The sequence below is a fragment of the Vicugna pacos genome, chromosome 12, assembly GCF_048564905.1.
Source record: "Vicugna pacos chromosome 12, VicPac4, whole genome shotgun sequence".
In the NCBI taxonomy this organism is placed as follows: Eukaryota; Metazoa; Chordata; class Mammalia; order Artiodactyla; family Camelidae; genus Vicugna; species Vicugna pacos.
Genome location: NC_132998.1, coordinates 49,770,330 through 49,788,384, shown reverse-complemented (window position 1 = coordinate 49,788,384; position 18,055 = coordinate 49,770,330). Strand labels below are relative to the sequence as shown.

The 18,055-nt window shown below is 36.1% G+C and overlaps 1 protein-coding gene across 7 annotated transcripts in view; it reads right to left on the bottom strand.

Annotated features, from left to right (window-relative positions):
- The window catches only part of CAPS2 (calcyphosine 2), a 37,996-nt gene extending 24,494 nt beyond the window's left edge, over positions 1-13,502 (bottom strand). For 4 of the 7 annotated variants that reach the window (XM_072973388.1, XM_072973395.1, XM_072973391.1 and 1 more), the window contains exons 1-6: positions 13,115-13,255; positions 11,362-11,472; positions 8,702-8,784; positions 7,133-7,178; positions 5,517-5,693; positions 2,138-2,260 (exon numbers count right to left, since the gene is read on the bottom strand). In XM_072973388.1, coding sequence (XP_072829489.1) covers positions 2,138-2,260; positions 5,517-5,693; positions 7,133-7,178; positions 8,702-8,784; positions 11,362-11,442 — 510 coding nt within the window. In that variant the 5' untranslated portion in view covers positions 11,443-11,472; positions 13,115-13,255. Of the gene's footprint in view, positions 1-2,137; positions 2,261-5,516; positions 5,694-7,132; positions 7,179-8,701; positions 8,789-11,361; positions 11,473-13,114; positions 13,256-13,459 lie in introns of those variants that run through there. The other 3 variants (XM_072973389.1, XM_072973390.1, XM_072973393.1) reach the window with 3 other exon arrangements.
- Positions 13,503-18,055: the final 4,553 nt, after the last annotated feature.

Below are 18,055 nucleotides of genomic sequence, written 5' to 3'. Positions count from 1 at the left end.
ATAAAAGAGGTTAAAAAATTAAGATGTCAAAGATTGTTCTATTTTTAGAATGTAAATTACTGTCATCCTCACTGATCCCACTAATAAAAGAAATCAAGAAAGGTAATGTTGTGTCAGACAGAGGCTTCCTGCCGTTAGGGAGAGCGCTCTACTTGAAACTGGCACACACTTAAAGAAGCCTAACTAAAGGTGTATCGTAGAACTGAAAAGCAGAAACTCCTAAGACACCTGGAGAAGTTGGGTGCCATTATTTAAATGTGAGTCTATAATTGAATTGAGTTTTTTTTTTTTTTGGTTTGGTAGAAATTTAAGATGGATAGTTTACACATCCAAATAGCCCCATCTAACGTCTCTATCATGTAATACATAACTGCACCTTGTGTTCTCTAAGCTCATGACACTTGATAATGATTTCTGTTAGGAATAAATTAACATAGCAACTTAAAAGTTAGAAAAATTGTGTAACTGACAGGTAGAGTAAGGTGTATTTTACATCCAAAGGTGACTCAGAAAGTAACTAACACTGACTAAAACATGAAATTACACACAGAAAAGATCCACGTCAGCCAGAACATGGATGTAAAACCAGAAGCAAGCGAAAGAGGCGAGATTAATGACTACAGAGTCCATGCAGAAAGCCCTCCTTGGGTGTGGACATTTGCGGTGGCTTATACTTTGGAGGAAAGGTTAGAGCCACCCTCGGGCACATTTATTTAAAGGTCTGTGTGAACAGAAAGCAGATGAGAACCAGAAGTCACATAGATGTAAAAGATCTGATAACAGTGGAAAACAAACTAGAAAAGATGGACATACAAACCACAGGTTCACTGCTTCTGTTCATTTAAGAAATAAAACATTTTAAAGTTTCCAATTACATTTTAAAAATAAATTGGTACTAATTTCAGATACTTTCAAAGTTTACTCACATTAACATTTCCTTTAAAAACTGATAAATCAGTGCTACCACAACAGAGTAAAAGGTGCCTGATGGCGAATTTAGGACACTAAACTCGTAAGGACACTAAGAAAATGTCTGTAAGGAAAGGAGATCCACTAACATCCACATGGCTTTGGATTATGCCAAGAAAAATACCCAGTGGGCCTTAAGTGTTAGTAACATCCATTCGAGGAATATATCAAAATAAGCCTTATCTGAGACATGATTTTGCCCTACAAAGTAGCTTTTTTTTTATTTTTAGGATAATCCTGGTAATACTCCTTATTCTATTAAACATAAATATCTAAATAATGATAGGTACAGAAAATGTGATGTGGTTTTAGCAGAAGAACTGTAATAAATGAGCCACTTGGGATATCCACAGAAGATCAGTCCACCTGGTCCAGAGACTGATTACACATTGCTGTCAGTTCTGAATGTGCTGATTCTGGATGATTATTATGCAAATAAGATCTATTCTGAATTTCCACATAATGATAATATAACTAGTTAAATCCATGTTGCTGTATTATTACTTAGGCCATCTAAAGCTCGGTTTTCTCAACTTTTGAGCCAACACACGCTGATATTCCATAAATCCATTACAAGTGTGCCTGAGACATTAATCCCCTGGGGGTGTCTGGGTAGCCAGTGGACTCCAACTCTAAGCGCTTTGGTCTGCTTACCTCAGGACACTACAGAAATGCTATAATTATCTATTTGTACCAAACTAGTCTGAGCAATACTCATTAAACAATCTGATTTTGTAAAAGAGATAATTTAAGGTTAATATTGAGAGTCTAGAGCTTTGCTTCCCTTTTCCTAAAAAAAACTACTTTATGCCTGCCCCTTTTCTTAACTGGCCAGAATTTCTCTCGTTTCATTAGCTTATGACTTTCAAAATAAATAAATTAATAACCAGGCCATTCCTTTGTGGGGGGAGGGGCGTGGTCAATAAGCCCACTGTCATAAATAGTGGCCAATTAACATTTTGAACAATATGAACTAAGCATTTACAAACTCCCCAAGATGCAAGACGATTTTTCAGTTGCCAGACTGAGGGCTCGATTTGCATGTTAGGGAATATTCACCTCAGTCCAAGTTCAGTTGCAACTCTTCATTCAGTTTTAAGTGTGTAAAATCTTGGAGGGCAAATTATCTCAACAGCTAATCAAATGAGTGGAAATACTAATAACTTACGGCATCAGATCTCCTTGTACCCCGTTGTGCGATGGGAGGGTTGTCTGCATATCCCTGCTGTAAGAGGGCTTTCCTATCCAGAGTTGTAAGGTCATCTGCGTCGGCTTCTGCACCTTGTACACACTGTGTGTGAGTGTAAGTGAAAGCAGTAAGCGAACCCTCATACACACACTCAGAATACTTACTTTTAACAAAATAAAGGATGAAATGATCACTGGACACATCAGGTTAAGAGTGCAGGCTCTGACAATCATTCTGCCTGTTTGAATCCAGCTCTCCCGCTTTCTAGTTAGATGACCTCGATTTACTCACAGATAAAATGGGAATATGAATAACTACTTCACACACACACAAATGATTAGATGAGATGACTCATGTCTAACACAAAAAAGTACCTGACATACAGTAAGCACTCCATGAAAAGTAGCAACTATTATTTCTATTATTGTCCATTTGAGACTTTATGAAGTTAATACATGTGGGCATGTCACTACTTTATAAAATTACATTCACAAGTAACTAATAGGTGGGGTGTATCCTTTGAGACTGTTAAAATCAAACACAGAGAACAGCCTTGAAAATTCCTTGAGCTGATAATATCAGTTTAGTCATATAAGCAAAGCTTAATTTATCTTATTTTGCAAGACAAGCGAGACTAACTTGGCTTGGATCGCTTCTTGCTTATATCTCTGGAAATCATAAGTGTAACTTAAACTGCTTCACAAAGTTGATAGGGGTAACCACTAACCGATCCCTATCATTTAAGAAAATTCTAATAGTACAGCCAATCACTATGAAGATCAAACAGTCACTGCCTTCTCACTATATAAAACTGCTTTATAACAATATACCCCTGAATCTCATTCCACGTTTGACTTCAGCGCTCCTGGTTTGCAAACTTTCTTTTTGTTGTGTGCACAGTAAACATTCATTAATGACTTCAGTGACTCATTGGCTTCACTTCTGCTTTTCTAAACTTTTGACAAGAATCCTAAAGAGATAAACACTAGATTTTTCTCTGAATATAAGATGTACTTTCATTACCTTAACACAAAATAATGCCTCAACAGGGGTAGCAATTTGTCAAAAACTTAATTTGTCAAAAACTAGATTTCAAGAGTTTTTTCCACCAGGGCTTGTTCTTACTTTAGATCTCCCTTGAAAAGTCACGTTTCATCTCCATACCCTTCTCTGTCTTCGTGACTGTTGATTGCTACGTGAAACTTTGGTACACATTTGTTTATGATTTGTTGTCTGCCCCTCCTACTATAAGTTCCACGAGGGCAAAAACTGTCTTTTTTATTGCAGTAGCCCTGGTGCCAGAACAGGGCCACACATAGGGAGCACCTGATAAACATTTATTCAATGAATGAATAATAAATCTTGTTTAAGTATTTTCTATTGGGAAATAAATTTATGAGGATACCTTATAACTTTATTTGTTTACCCACTAATAAATTTGTTTTTCCTAAATGGTGATTTATCTTAACAGGCACCAGAAAGATGTTTAACATTATATACAGTAAGTGAAAAAGATTAAATTAATGGATAACGTTTAAGTATAAGCCATGCTCTGCATTATAGGCTGGAAGAAACTTTCAAAAGCATTTTATTTTGTTTTGGCTTGTTTTTAACCTTTTGCAAAAGGGAAACATTGACATTTCCACTTGGCATCTCAAATGTAGCCTCCCCAAATCACACTTCCCTGTGGTCTTCCAGTTAATGACAAGACCGCTCTTCCAACTGCTCAGGTCAAAAGCCTTCCAGTCCTTTTTCATCTTTCCTTTCTCTCAAGCCTGTAACCAATCCATCGCTAAATATTCTCAGCCCTACCTCCAGAATCTATCTAGAATCTGACCCCTCATCATGACCACTTCTCGTCCAACTTTGCTGCGACCACCTGGGTCCAGGCCAACGTCCTCATCTCTTGCCTGGATCACTGTGATAGTCTCCTCAGTGGTCCACCTGCTTCCAGCCACACCTTCTTCCCAATGAAACCCATTCTGAACAAAACAAAATAGAAGGCAAAGCCCTTTAAGTGGTCTACAAGGGCTCCGTAATCTGCCTCCCAGCCTCAGCCTCCCTTTAACTCGCTGAACAGTCTCTTCCCGTCTCTCCCTGGCTCTTCCTGCTCCGAACACCATGCCTACTCCTACTTCATGACATCTAGCTTCTCCTGACTGGCTTGCTCCTCTCCCCTTTCAGATGTGTGCTAAAATGCAGCCTTATGGAAAAGGTCTTCCCTGACGATCATGTACAAATCGCTACCCTAATCTCGGTTCCCTTGGACCCACAGCATTTGTCACCATCTGTCATTCTAGATGAATTGATTGATGGGTTGATTGAGTCATTCATTCATTCACTTTTTTTCTCTTGCTACTCCTTCCTTAGGATATATACTCTGTAAGGGCAGGAATTTGTGTCTGTTTTACTCACTGATTTATCACCAGTGTCAGGAAAGGTACCTTGTATCATAGTTAAACATTCAAGAACTATTTGTTGAAAGAATAAACAATGAATGAGTGAATTAGGGTGATCATTTCTAAATCCAAAAGGTGTTTTATCTTTTTCTAGAGTTAGTGAAAAAGGGTTTATCTGGAATAAATAATAATAAGTACAATTCAGAAATTAACATTCTTTTCTGTAAAATTGAAGTTTAATGAATTTCATGTTTTATTTAAAGATGTTTCATTAATTTAAAATATATACATACATATATACATGCATATAAGCTTACATTTTAGGTAGTAAGAGAATTTGACAGTAAGAGATTCACCACCATTTTATACTAAATGGAAGGAAAACTCAGCATGGGGAACTTGCCTTTAGAACCAAGCAGAGTGGAGCTTTTATTTTCCTGTTTGACATTATCAGTTGACTGATGTATCAGCCTGATTAGTTAGTAGCTACAGCCTTTAGCTATTGTCTTGGGTTCTAAATATATCTAACTTTATTTTTTATTTATCAGCCAAAAGAATCAATTTACATGTTGCTTTCTGCTTTCAAGAGGGTCTTACATTTCTCATATCACAGACTTCTTCTATTTCCAGAGATTACTATTCAAGTGTTTTAATTCATGTAACTATCGTAGGATTTTCTAACAGCATTTATGCAGCAGTTCCACCCTGCCTGATTGTAAAGGCAATTTCCCATGTTGAGTTTGTAAAATGGTGATAATAACCTGTTAGGATTGCTGTGAAGAATAAACTAGTTAATGCAAGTAAAATACTTAAAACAATCTCTGGCGTACAGAAAATAAATGTTAGTTTTTGTACTTTATTATGACGAGCAGCAAGACATCAAACAAAAGGATGTTTCTATAATATGTGTACTATTTCCTTTAGATCTCATTACAATTGGATAAAGCCATACATATTACCTTTTCATCTATCTTCTTTCTGGGAGTCTGCTGATGTGTGATCTGTGGCTTTGTCTTTTCTGCATTTCTCTGACTATACTGCTTATGTCCCTCTTTCACTTCAGTTTTGTATTGCTGATAATTTAGTTTATATTTGTCGGTTGGTGCTGGCAAATTATTAGGTATTACGTCCTGCTCCTAGAGGTAAAAAGAAAAAGTATACCATCTGCCAGAAAAAATTAGAATTATTATTAACTTTCCTTATTAACATTAACAGGTTTATCCTTCACCTTAGCATTTATGCCTAAGAAACAGACAACTACACGCAGTGTTCTAAAGAGAGGTCACATTCACGACATTAAGCTGGTGCAGCATCACTGAGCAATCAGAGCACGCGGAGCCGCACAGAATGGGCACTGGCCTCAGAAACCAGAAAGCCTGTATTGTTTCCCAGCTGGAGATCAGTCCTGGTTCTAAAATAGGGATGAGGAAAAAAATAACTTTTCTTTCTTCTTACGGGTTTTAGATAGGCTTTTTATTCCTGCCCCAGAAAAGCTCCACTGCCAATCATTTCTTCCAGAACAGCCATAGGAATTGGAGAAGCTCTGGTTGCCATTTCCAGAATATCGAGATACTCCACCTTCTCATATTACCTGGCTCCCTGCCACATTTCCATGGGATGAGAGGTAACAGAGCCAGCGGGTAAGAGAAACCAAAAAGGAATATGAAGCAAACACATATTGTCCCAGAGAGGGACAGTCGCTCCAAGATGAGTATAAAGCCAGTACAACCCTTGGAAGTGGTTGTATCCGAGTCTATACCCAAAGGAGGACGGGGCAAGGCTTCAGTGTGAAAACTGCAGCATGCTACAGAGAAGGATGCTATCCATGTAATTTACCCAAAATGAGTCTGAGGAGCACATGAGTGGAGAAAGACTATCAAAGACAGAAAAGCAAGCCCTACTCATAGAATACTGGTCAGAACTTGTGTTCATAACATGAAATAAAACACTGTACGTTGTTTGAAGTATAAATATGCCCTAAGGAGACACCTTGGAATCAGTATAGTTACTTACTTACCCCATAGGATCCTAGTAGCCAAAAGTATGTCAGTTTCCAAGAGACCAATTTTGTATTGTTAAGCTAGTAAGATCTGATCTAATTTTCTGCCATAATTGTAAAATCCCTATTAGTATAAACCTGTACTTTGCCAATTTTATGACATTTAAAAAATAGTATTCTTATGTGAGGGAAGAATGTAAAACAAAGTAAAATTATTTCATCAACAGTACTGTTTGGGATGTTAATATATACCATACTTAAACTAAACAAAATATAGACTGGACATAATGAAATTCCTGGATTAAATATAGCGATAAATGCACACTATATTTCTGAAAGTTGGTAATAAGAAATAAATACTAACCAGCTCACTTAGATGGTGCTGAGTATATGGTATTTGGCACGGTGTAACCCAACCAAAAGCAGATGAATTTGGTGGGTTAAAATGAATATGTGCTGTACTAAGTGGCATATGTGAAAAATCATCTTAAAAATAAAATTAAATGATACTAATTATCTACTATCTGTAACCCTGTGTTCAAATGTTTATTACATTAAATACCAATTAAAAATTACCTCGTCATCAGAGTCAACAAGGCTTCCCAAATCAAGTCGTGGGACCCTGAAAGAAATAATCTATGCATCCCATAACTTTTATAAATGAGACTTAAATAGTTGCAAATCACATATGTTCAGGTACACTGAAGCCAATGGTTTGCTGGCTTCTATAAGCTGTGATAGGCTTTTGTTAAAGTGTTCAGTAATTTTTTGAGCTGGTTGTTAATACAGAGTTATTAAAAATAAAATAAAATAAAAATTTAAATTAAGAAAGTTAATTTAAATTTAATAAAATTAAATTAAGAAGTTAAATTATATTTTAAAAAGGTAACAAGTACTCAAAAGTTATCACTTCTTAATGGTTTTATTGTACTTAGCTACTATCTGTGTTTTGGAGGCCATTTACACCTATCATATCTGAGTGGTAATATTATGGTGTCATCTCTTTCCAACTCTGTGTTCAGTGACAGCCTGAAATCAACCACAGTGGGATTACTTACACAGAAATGGGCAAATGCTATGAATTGGGACTTGATGTATTATTTTGTTGATTTCTGAGGATGACAAAAGTGGTGGAGAAAACGTGAATAGTGCATATTAAACTGAAAAGTATATCCTGTCTGTAACTGTCACATTGTCAATAACAAAAAACTCAGGAAATACTGTTCCAGTATTCAAAACTATGACTTGATTCAGCAAAGAAATCACTTGCATCACTCTACAATAAATTAAATTATCAACTAATACTCACGTTGGTTGATATGTTCGTGTAAAATTTATACTCAACTTGATATATACTTAATTTTATTTAAAATTAACAAGTAAAATTGATAATAAACTTACAGTACACTTCTAGAAAACCAGTTGTTAAACATTTTCCAGCACCCATCTAACCATCATCACTCAGTATCTCGTACCTAACACCTGTACCTAGCTCTATTTTTCCCTCTGGATGAGCATACAGGTATCTATTTTGTGGAACCACATGAAATTGCTGACATTTGCCCATTTTTGATCTATAAAAATGTCAGTTTTATATGGGTCAGCCTAATAAATTACTTTTTAATTTCTATTTTCCAAGAAGCCCTGTAGTCTAATATACTTGAAAGAATATAAAAGACATAGCCTTCCAATTTTTAAGAGGCGAGGATGTAAAATATATATACAACAATTACTGTATTCCAGCCCAAAACTAAAATCATTTTTATAAGACTGATAAAACTATAATATTTCTCAAGATTAAAGCACAGACATACCTCCTATTAAATTCATTTTGACTATCCCAATTATAAAGTGCAAGATTCTATGTACTTCTTTAATAAATGCTCTTGGCTGCATGTTCTAAGTAAAACAGTATTTTAAAATTTTCAGAAAAATGTAAAAATAATATTAAAGAAAAATTTTAAAAAATAAAAGAAGTATTACCCTTAATCTTACCATCCTATCACAGGATCTACTTTAATTTTGACTTAGTAATTTTCAGGCCATCCACAGGCATATAAACTTTTCTGTGGTTCACAGTCATAGCTATATATATAATTTTTCTTTTTTTTTTTTTGCTTGTTAATGTATTATAAATGTATTTACCCATTAAACAGCTCAAATGTGAAGAAATGTGACTTACACAGGTAGGCAAGGATCCTCAACTCCCCATGATTTGGAGGTCCATCCTTGCTTTAATTAAAAAAAAATTAGAATCAGTATGCATATATCATTTATTTATACTTTAAAAGATAAACAATATGTCAATGCAATAAGGCTAATTATAACTTTTCTTTTTTATAAGAAAAGTTTTTATAAGAAAAGTTTCTTTTATATAAGAAATATTTATTAAGCCCCTCCCTACTGTGCTTGAGACACAGAGACAGGATGAGAACCCACATAACTCTGTCTGCTGGGGAAGACATTTACTCAAACAATGTGGAAAATACGTACTGAGACAGCAGCTGCACTTAGCATGTGTACCCAACCTCGTCCGGAGAACTGAGGCAGTTTTTTTTCAAAAAGAAAAAAGAAAACTCTAAATGGAGCTCAGAAGGATGAGTAGGAGTCAGCCAGATGAAGAAGGGAGAGAAAAAATTGCTCCAGCCACGAGGAACAACTTGTGCTGCACAGGCCCACAGGCAGGAGTCGGCAGTTGGAAAGAGCTGAAATCCAGAGCATGAAGAGGTAGTGGCCAGAGCTGTTACATTCTAACACAAGATAAGGAACTTGGACTTCATCCCAAGGGTAATGGGAAGACAGTGCAGGATTTAGGCAAGGAGGCGACCAAATATATACAGGTATGTGTTTGGAAATGTTCGATCTTATTGCCAGAAACTTGTGCAAAGACCTGAAAATTACACTAAGCTTAGCCACCATGAAATAAGAAATATGTGTGAGTCTTAGGGAAAGCTTAAGTTAATAAAAGTAGGAAATAATTTACCCAGAATCACTTATAGCTTACTTCTGAGATGCCCTCTAACAGGCATCTGTGATACTACTAGCAAGCATCAAAGTTGTATACAAGACTGGGCTTCATCAGTCTGACTGTAAGAGTAAAAGAAAGCAAATTCAGCTCAGTATCAGTTTCAATATGGCATAGTTTTAAGAACTATCCTAATAAACAGTTAAACTGTAGAAATATAAAATCACAAGATGATCATTGAAATGGAAAGATATATTTATATGTAATAATAAAACCAAATATATAACAGCTATAATAGCATATGATATTATATTTAATTAATTTTAATGTAATAATAATTTTAAAATACAATTGTGTATATATAAAACATAGCCTAAAATAGCAGCACATTTTCATCACCCATCAAAAAATTTCTCAATTATATTTGGGAGCCATTATAACATCATCTAACTTTAGGAAGAAAATCCAAATAGAATACAGCTGTCGTTTTCATAGTCGTCATGATCGTCATCATTGTTATTCCTCAGAAGGTGTTGTAATAGACTTATTAAAATCTGTTAAATAGGCCTATTTAATCATGAAGCCATAGGCATATATGTTTTAGAATGAAAGTTACCTAATTCCAACAAAACTGTGCTAGCCAATCTAGAATAAAGATAAACTATAGTTTATAAACCCCCAGGCCAGACCTAAGCAAACTATGGCCCAGCTCTGTCTTTGTAGGTAAAGGTTTTATTGGAACCCAGCCCTGCTCGTTTATTTACAAATTGTCTATGTGTTATAAGCATAACAGCAAAGTTAAGAGATTGCAACAGAAACTGCATGGCCCCAGAAGCTAAAAATATTTATTATGTGACCCTTTATTTTAAAAGGTGGATATTTTTGTATGCTGTCCTTCTTTAAAATAGACTTTATTTTTCAGAACAGTTTTAGATTCACAGCAAAGATGAGTGGAAGAGATTTCGCATGTACTCCCTGATCCCACACATGCACAGCCTCCCCCAAGAAGGGCTGCTTTGATTCAAATTATCAAATAATTTCGATTTAATTCATAATATTGTGAACCATAAAAAAAAAAAACCCAAAGCACTAGCTCAAGCATATAAGGGAGAAGGCTGAACATAAAGTAAAGAGCACAGATCCTGAAGTCAGAACTGAAGTTCAAAATCTTGGCAGGGCACAATTTCTAGAAGCTTCAGTTCTTCCACATCTAAAAGCAAGTTAATAATAATATCTACCTCAAAGGTTGGCTGTGAGAATTAAATGATAAAAATCACAGAAACATTTATCATGTTTGCTGATAAGTAATAAGCATTCAATATTTGAAATAGTAAGAATAGCAATGAAATAAATACCTCTATGTATTTCTAAACTAAATTTTATATTTGCCCAACCCTGTGGTGAATACAGGGACAAAGCAGCTTTAAATTTGCACTTAATAATATACACAACAGTGATATTATGAAGGTTAAAAAGGATAAAAGTCCTAATTTTAGAAGCCTAGGTTCTCTTCCTATTTAGCTAATGTAAAATGTATATTGATATTTTCTTCTTCTTTCTACTATTTATTTTGCATATTTTCTGGAGACATACACAGATGATTTTTAAAATAGTAATAAAAAAAGATAATAAGCTCAATTAAGAAAATAAAACTAATTCAAGTAATGACCAATTTTCAAGTAATGATTATCTTCAATTCTGCTGATTCAATGATTCAAATCTAGGAAATATTAACCCTAATTATTTGGGAGTATAAGTTAGTCGTAAAAACATGGAGAAAGGGGTCAGAAAATTATGTAATGAATCATCCTACAAGAGGAAAATTAGGTAACACACATACTTGTAGTGGCTTTTCTCTTCCAGAGATTGCCTGAGCTTGACTTGCAGGAGAAGCAGCAACTCCTTTAACCTCTAAATCCATTCAAGTTCACGTATGTATCATACGGTATATCTTTGAAAAAAGTAAAATAAATATAAAATGACAATTCTTACTCTAATTTTAAATAAGCCATACAAATTACATAACGTTACATGGAAAGAAATTGTGTGGTTAATCACTTTTACTTCTTTCACCAAAATCAACTTTTTGTGACTCAGCTACATTATCTGAGGCAACATTTGTGTAATACTAGTCTGAATAATGGTCCCCCAAAGATGCTCATGTCCTAGTCACCAGATTCTGTGAATATGTCGCCTTAAATGGAAAAAAAGACTTTTCCAATGTGATTGAAGATTTTAAGAGACTTATGAACACAGAAAACAAACAGTGGTTACCAGGGAGAAAAGGGGGAAGGGATAAATTAGGAGTATGGGATTAACAGATACACATTACTATATATAAAACAGATAAACAACAAGGACCTGCTGTATAGCACAGGGATCTATATTTAATTTCTTGTAATGAATAATAATGGAAAAGAAACTGAAAAAATACATATGTATGTATAACTGAATCACTTTGCTGTACACCTGAAACTAACACTGTAAATCGACTACACTTCAGTAAAAAATAAGATTAAAAACAACCACCACAATTAAAAAATAAAGTTAGTAAAGTCAAAAAAAAGGAAAGGAAAGAAGCATCTATGTTTATTTATGGAGTTTGAATTATTCATGTGGAGAATTCATCTTTTTATCATTCCCCTTAAATATCATAATTCCTGGAAGTTTTGAGTCCTGTAGTGTTTCCTCCCCCCCTTTCTTATGCAAAATATAGCTACAGTGTAAGAATTTTTTTAAAAGTTAAGGATTTCAAAATGTGGAGAGTATCCTGGAGTATCAGATGAGCCCAATTAATCACCTTATAAAAGGGAGGCAGGATGATCAGAGTGAGAAGAGAAGGTGTGAGGATGGGAGCACAGGTCAAAGGGGAGCTAAGTTGCTAAGCAGCCGGCTTTGAAATGGATGGAAAGCAGCAGTCCCTAGAAGCTACAAGAAGCAGGAACAGATTCTCCCCTGAATACTCAGTTGGGGTACGCTGGCGGGGGGTGGATAGCAGGAGGAGGGAAGAGCACTTGATGGCTTTGTCTCTATGCACACTGCTGCCAAGTCATGAGACATTACTTCTAGCATGTAATGAATATTGTTCATTAACAGATCCATATCTTACCATATTATCTTTTTTGCTACAAAAAGTACTGAATTCACCTCTCATGTCTCTCATTTTTAAAAATGATTATTTCCAGCTCCAATTATCATCACTTCTTTCTTGGTTAGTAGTATTAAGTGGCTATAATGTTGCTTATGCCAAATCAGAACATAGTGGAAAGCAAAGAATAAATTGATAAAGTTCAGCCCATGATCAAGGAGAGACAAAAGAGCTGTGTAAATATAACTTAGCATTTAAGCTCCATGCAGGTGGGGACCAAGACTACCTTTGGAGCCTAGGTGATAACAGACCTGGGTGTCTGAATAGACCTTGAGGTCACTCCTAATTTCACACGAAGCTGAGTAATTACCCCCACGTCACTCCCCCAAAAGTTGAGATCATACTTAGGAGCACCTGCAACGTACCAGAAAGAATGTTCCACCCTCTTCTTACCCGGGATTCATGGACTGGGGTGGGTCTCAAGGGGCAGCCAACCTGAACTTACCCAACAATCTGGATAAAGACTAAATCCAGAGTGCGAGGGCTGGAAAATGTATAAACTGGAGGAATTCCACCGAGGAAACCCTCCCTGAGACAGCTTCGGACAGGAGGAGCTGGAAGGGGACAGTTCCCAGCAGAGGCTCTGGCTAGCCCAGGCCCGCGTCTGCAGGTTGCCTGGCAACAGGCGGCTCCACGCTGGGACTCGGATCCCTCTCTCACTTCCAGGGAGAAGAATGTCCTCGGTCCTAACTCCTTTCACCCCACCTCCCGCCCCACTGCTGCACCTGCGTTCCTCCCCCTGCCCCGTCCGTGCCGCAGGAGATCCCGCAGCCCCAGCAGAGGCACTCACGGAAAAGCCCAAGGGCTGAAACCTAAGTGAAAGCCTTCTTTCTTCCAGAGGACCAGCTCCGGGGCGCCTCTAAACCTCGGCGGGGAACTGGAGTGGGCTCGCTTATCTGCTCTTGCCCTGCGCAGGGAGAGGGCCAAAGCCCGGTCCGGATCCACGGCGGTTGTTGTGCAATTCTGCGTTTAAGTGAATTCTATTTAACGTATTTTCCAGGGCATGTACCGGCTGTTCAGCTCCAGGATGATGTTTTGAGAAGGAAAGAAATTTGAGCATATGTCTGGTCTCAAAGAGCCTGCAATTATTAAAAAGATAAGAGGGGACCGAGGGTATAGCTCAAGCGGTAGAGTGCATGCTTAGCATGCACGAGGTCCGGGTTCAACCCCCAGTACTCCCTTCAAACATAAATAAATAAATAAACCTAATTACCCCTCCAAAAAATAATAAAAATAAATACAATTAAAAAAAGGTAAGACTGTCATATAGTATTAGAGAGAGATAAAGATACTACTTTAAATATGTGAACATATACACATATACATATATATGTATAATTACAAATTAAAATATTTATATAATGAAAAGGGAAAAGGCCTGGGAATCAGGAAGCCTCTCTTTTATTCTTTGCTTTGCACACAATGTCTTTGGGCATCAATTTATCAGTAAAAGGAAGGGTCTGGTTTGAGATCTTTGTGAGGTTCCATTCTCCCCTAACAAGCCGTAACTCTCCTGAATTACACTGCCAGATACTCAAATCAGAACTACGATTTTTTGAAGCTTAATCCAGTTTTCTTCCCACAAAATCAAGTTTTTTTCCCCTAATCTACTGTTGTATTTTCAAAATTAGCTTCCCTCAAAATGCATGTATCTAACTTTGCAAGTTGGGGCTGGTTTTGGAGTAAAAATACAAATACATTTTTAAAGCATAAAATGAGTGAAGTCAATGGGCAGGAAGTAATCACTCCTTTTTCTTCCCTATTTTCTATTAAAATGTATCCACTCATTACCCCCACACAGAGAGAAAAGCAAAAATAAACTGGAAAAGAAGTAAAAATGAAACAAAAGAAGAAAGCTAAACTTCAACTTCTAATCAAAGACTTTAAAAAATTCTAGTGCCTAACTACCCTTACCCATTCCACAAAGAGATATTCAAGAAAAAAACGTTAAGACATATCTTTGTCTATTCCTGGCACTTAGGTTTATTACATGTAAATTGCTTTAGTATTTCTGAATACAGGAAACATCTCCTATAGAAGCAATAATCTTGGATTATGTGCTGATAGCATAAATTGTACTTTTTTTGCTTATTTTCAAAACAATTCACTACAAAAGTTCTTTTGTTATTACTGCCAATTAGGTTCTCTCTACACAAAATAAAACTAAATTAGCCATATGTTAACCCCTACTATTTATAGATCCAAAATAATTTGCATTTGAAACTCAGTAAGCATCCACTGAATATCTACTGTCTGCAAATATATCCAATTTTAGTAGAAGGACAGTATATAAGCCTATCCAGTATTACCTTTTAAATTATTTATTTAGTCTAAGATATTTATTGAGCCCCTAGTGTGTGTATGGCAAATAAGATACAGCTTCTAAAGAAGCTTACAATTATATACAACATTTTTAGAAAGTTAAAGAGTGCTCATTTCTTTAATTCATTCTAGGTGCTATAGATACAGCAGCAAAGCAAACAAAGACACTGTTTTAGTGAAGGTTACAATCTTATAGAGGAGACAAACACTAAATAAACAAATAATATAATGTCAGGCAGTAAGTAATACAATGAAGAAAAATACAGTAAGTTAACAAGATAGACACTGATAGTAGGAGAAGTTGCAGGATCAGGTATGGTTTCACTGAGGGGAATTCTGCAGGCAAAGGGAACAGCACGTGCAGAAGGCCTGAGGAGAGGGCATCCTTTTCAAGCTGATGGATGAGGCTGATACAGAGTGAGCCAGGGGAGAATGTAGGATGAGGGCCAGAGATTAACCATGGTCAGATTAAGTAGTGCCTTGTGAGCCACATCTAGGACTTTGAATTTATAAGGGTGACAAGAAGTCATTAGAGGGTTTTGAAAAGAGGAGGGTTTATGTTTTTAAAGGAATAATCTGGCTTTTCTATGGAAAATTAATTGTAATGAAGCAAGAATGGATACAGAGAAACCAAGAAAGATACTACTGCCTTTGTTCCAGGACAGGATGATGGCAGCTCCAACCAAGATACTGGCTGTCCACAGAATGGGAAGAAGTATTTGGATTATTTAAAAAGTACAGCTAACAGGATTTGTAAATTGAATGACTGCCGTACATGAGAGGAAAAGAAGAACAGAGTAATAAGATAGGCACATGAAGTGTTTGGAGGAGTAGAAGGGTAACATTGTTTATTTCATGTGCTATCTTGGCTAGAAAGTGATGACCAGTTGTATGATCAAACACCAGATCAAACACTAGACTACTCTCCATAGTGTGGGTGGGCCTCATTCAATCAGTTGAAGGCCTTAAAAGCAAAGACGGAAGTTTCCCAAAGAAGATGGGATTCTGCCTCTAGAGTCCAATTTACAAGTTCTGCTTGAGTTTCTAGCTTGCAGACTGAAGACTGCAACATCAGCTCTTACCTGAATCTTCAGCCTGTCAGCTTGTCCTACAGCTTTGGGGCTTGCCAGCCCCTATGCTGTATAAGCCAATTTCTTTAAAATGTGTGTGTGTGTATGTGTGTGTGTGTGAATAAAGAGACGATGGGGATATATGTTCTATTGGTTCTGTGTCTCTGGATAACCCTGACTAATACAGAGGGGAAAAGAGAAATAAAGTAGTGATACAGAAACAGGAAGTGTTTTAATGACATGAGATCCCTTATAATTGGAAGACTTCACAAAAGAAACTAACATTTAATTGGAGTCATAAAGGGTTCATTTATTAATCTGCTCATCAAATATTGAACTTGTCTGTCAAGATGTTGGGGATACAGTAGTTTAAAAAAAAAAGAAGTAATCCCTGCCTCACGGGGCTCACGTTCAATTGAGGGGAATTATGATAACAATATAAATAAGCAAATTACATCACAGAATGTGAGGATAAGGGTTATGGAGAAATACAAAGCAGAAAAGGGCCAACAGGAAGTGATAGGTGTATTAAGTAATATAAAATACCACTGTTAGGTATTTTGAAAAGACGTAACTTGAGCAGATATTTAATAGAGGCTAGAAATGAGCCACGTAGCCTTCTGGGAAAAAGAATTTAGGCAAATGAAACAAAAGCAAATGCCTTGAGGCAGAAGAACTTTGGCTTTTTCTATGAACCACAAAGGGGCCAGAGTGTCTGGAAGAGACAAAAGGAAGGGGAGAGGAGTAGGAGATGACATCAGAGAGGGGCTGTATTGTTGAGGAAGGGCCTTGAAGGCTAATGTGAGGACTTGGAATTTCGCTTTGAGTACCACGGAAAGCCAGTGATTGGAAGGTTTTGAGCAGTGGAGTGACATGATCTGACTTACCTTTAACAGAATCACTCTGGATGCTGTGTTGAGAATAATATTTAAATATTTGACTATGAAGATAAATATACACAAAGGCAATGGTAAGAGGTCCTGGAAAAACTCAGAAGTACTCTCTTATTTTCCTGTAGAGTTTTTTTTCTTCACATTTAAGTCATAATTGGAATTTATTTCTGTGTAAGGAGAAGGAAGATACTAAATCCTACATTTTTTCCATAGGGATAAGTAATTATACAAGAATAATTTTTAAAAAATCCTTATCACATAAATCAACAGAAATGCCATGTCTGTTATACACAAGATCTGGGATGTAAATATGGATACTTAACTCATTCTCTTCATTTTATCTATTTCTTCATCCATGTTCCAACAGCAAAGTCTTTTTATCACCTAGTTCATTGTCTCTGACTACAAATAAAATGAAATGTAATCAATAACTAAAAAACAACTTTAGAAACCCATTTAGAAAAACTTAACATTGTCCTCAATTAACAGGTCAAAGAATAAACCATAATGGAAATTATGAAATATTTATAACTGAATAGCAAAAAAGCAGTCTACTCTCAAACCTTATGAATCGCAACTAAACTGTAAATCAGGGAACATGAATAACCGTAAATAAATATATGAAAAAAGAAGAAAGAAAAAAAAGTAAAAATTTTTTCTGATTTCTTGACTTCTATTGGGTTAATTAAAATATTTTTCATCTGTCATTTTCCCACTACTGGTTTGGTATTCTTTCTTTAAATAGTCATTCTTTAATTGTTAACATGTTCATTACTTAACAAAGTCAAAAGTTACTCAATACCTCGACTCTCCTCCCACCAATACAAATACCTTAGAATAGTTCAACAATAATCACTCAGCTCTCCCATCTTCTACATGATTTTTGCCTAGTATTATAGTTCCACTTTATTTAATCTTCTTCCTCCAGTATCCACATGCTTCCCTCTTGCGTACCCTTCAAGTATTTTCTCAAAAGGCACCTTTTCAAAGACATCCACAATGATCACATTTAAAATTACCATCTGCCACCATCACCTGAACTCCTTAGCCTAGCATTTTTTTCAGACAGTATCACCATTTTAAACTATACTATAGAATTTA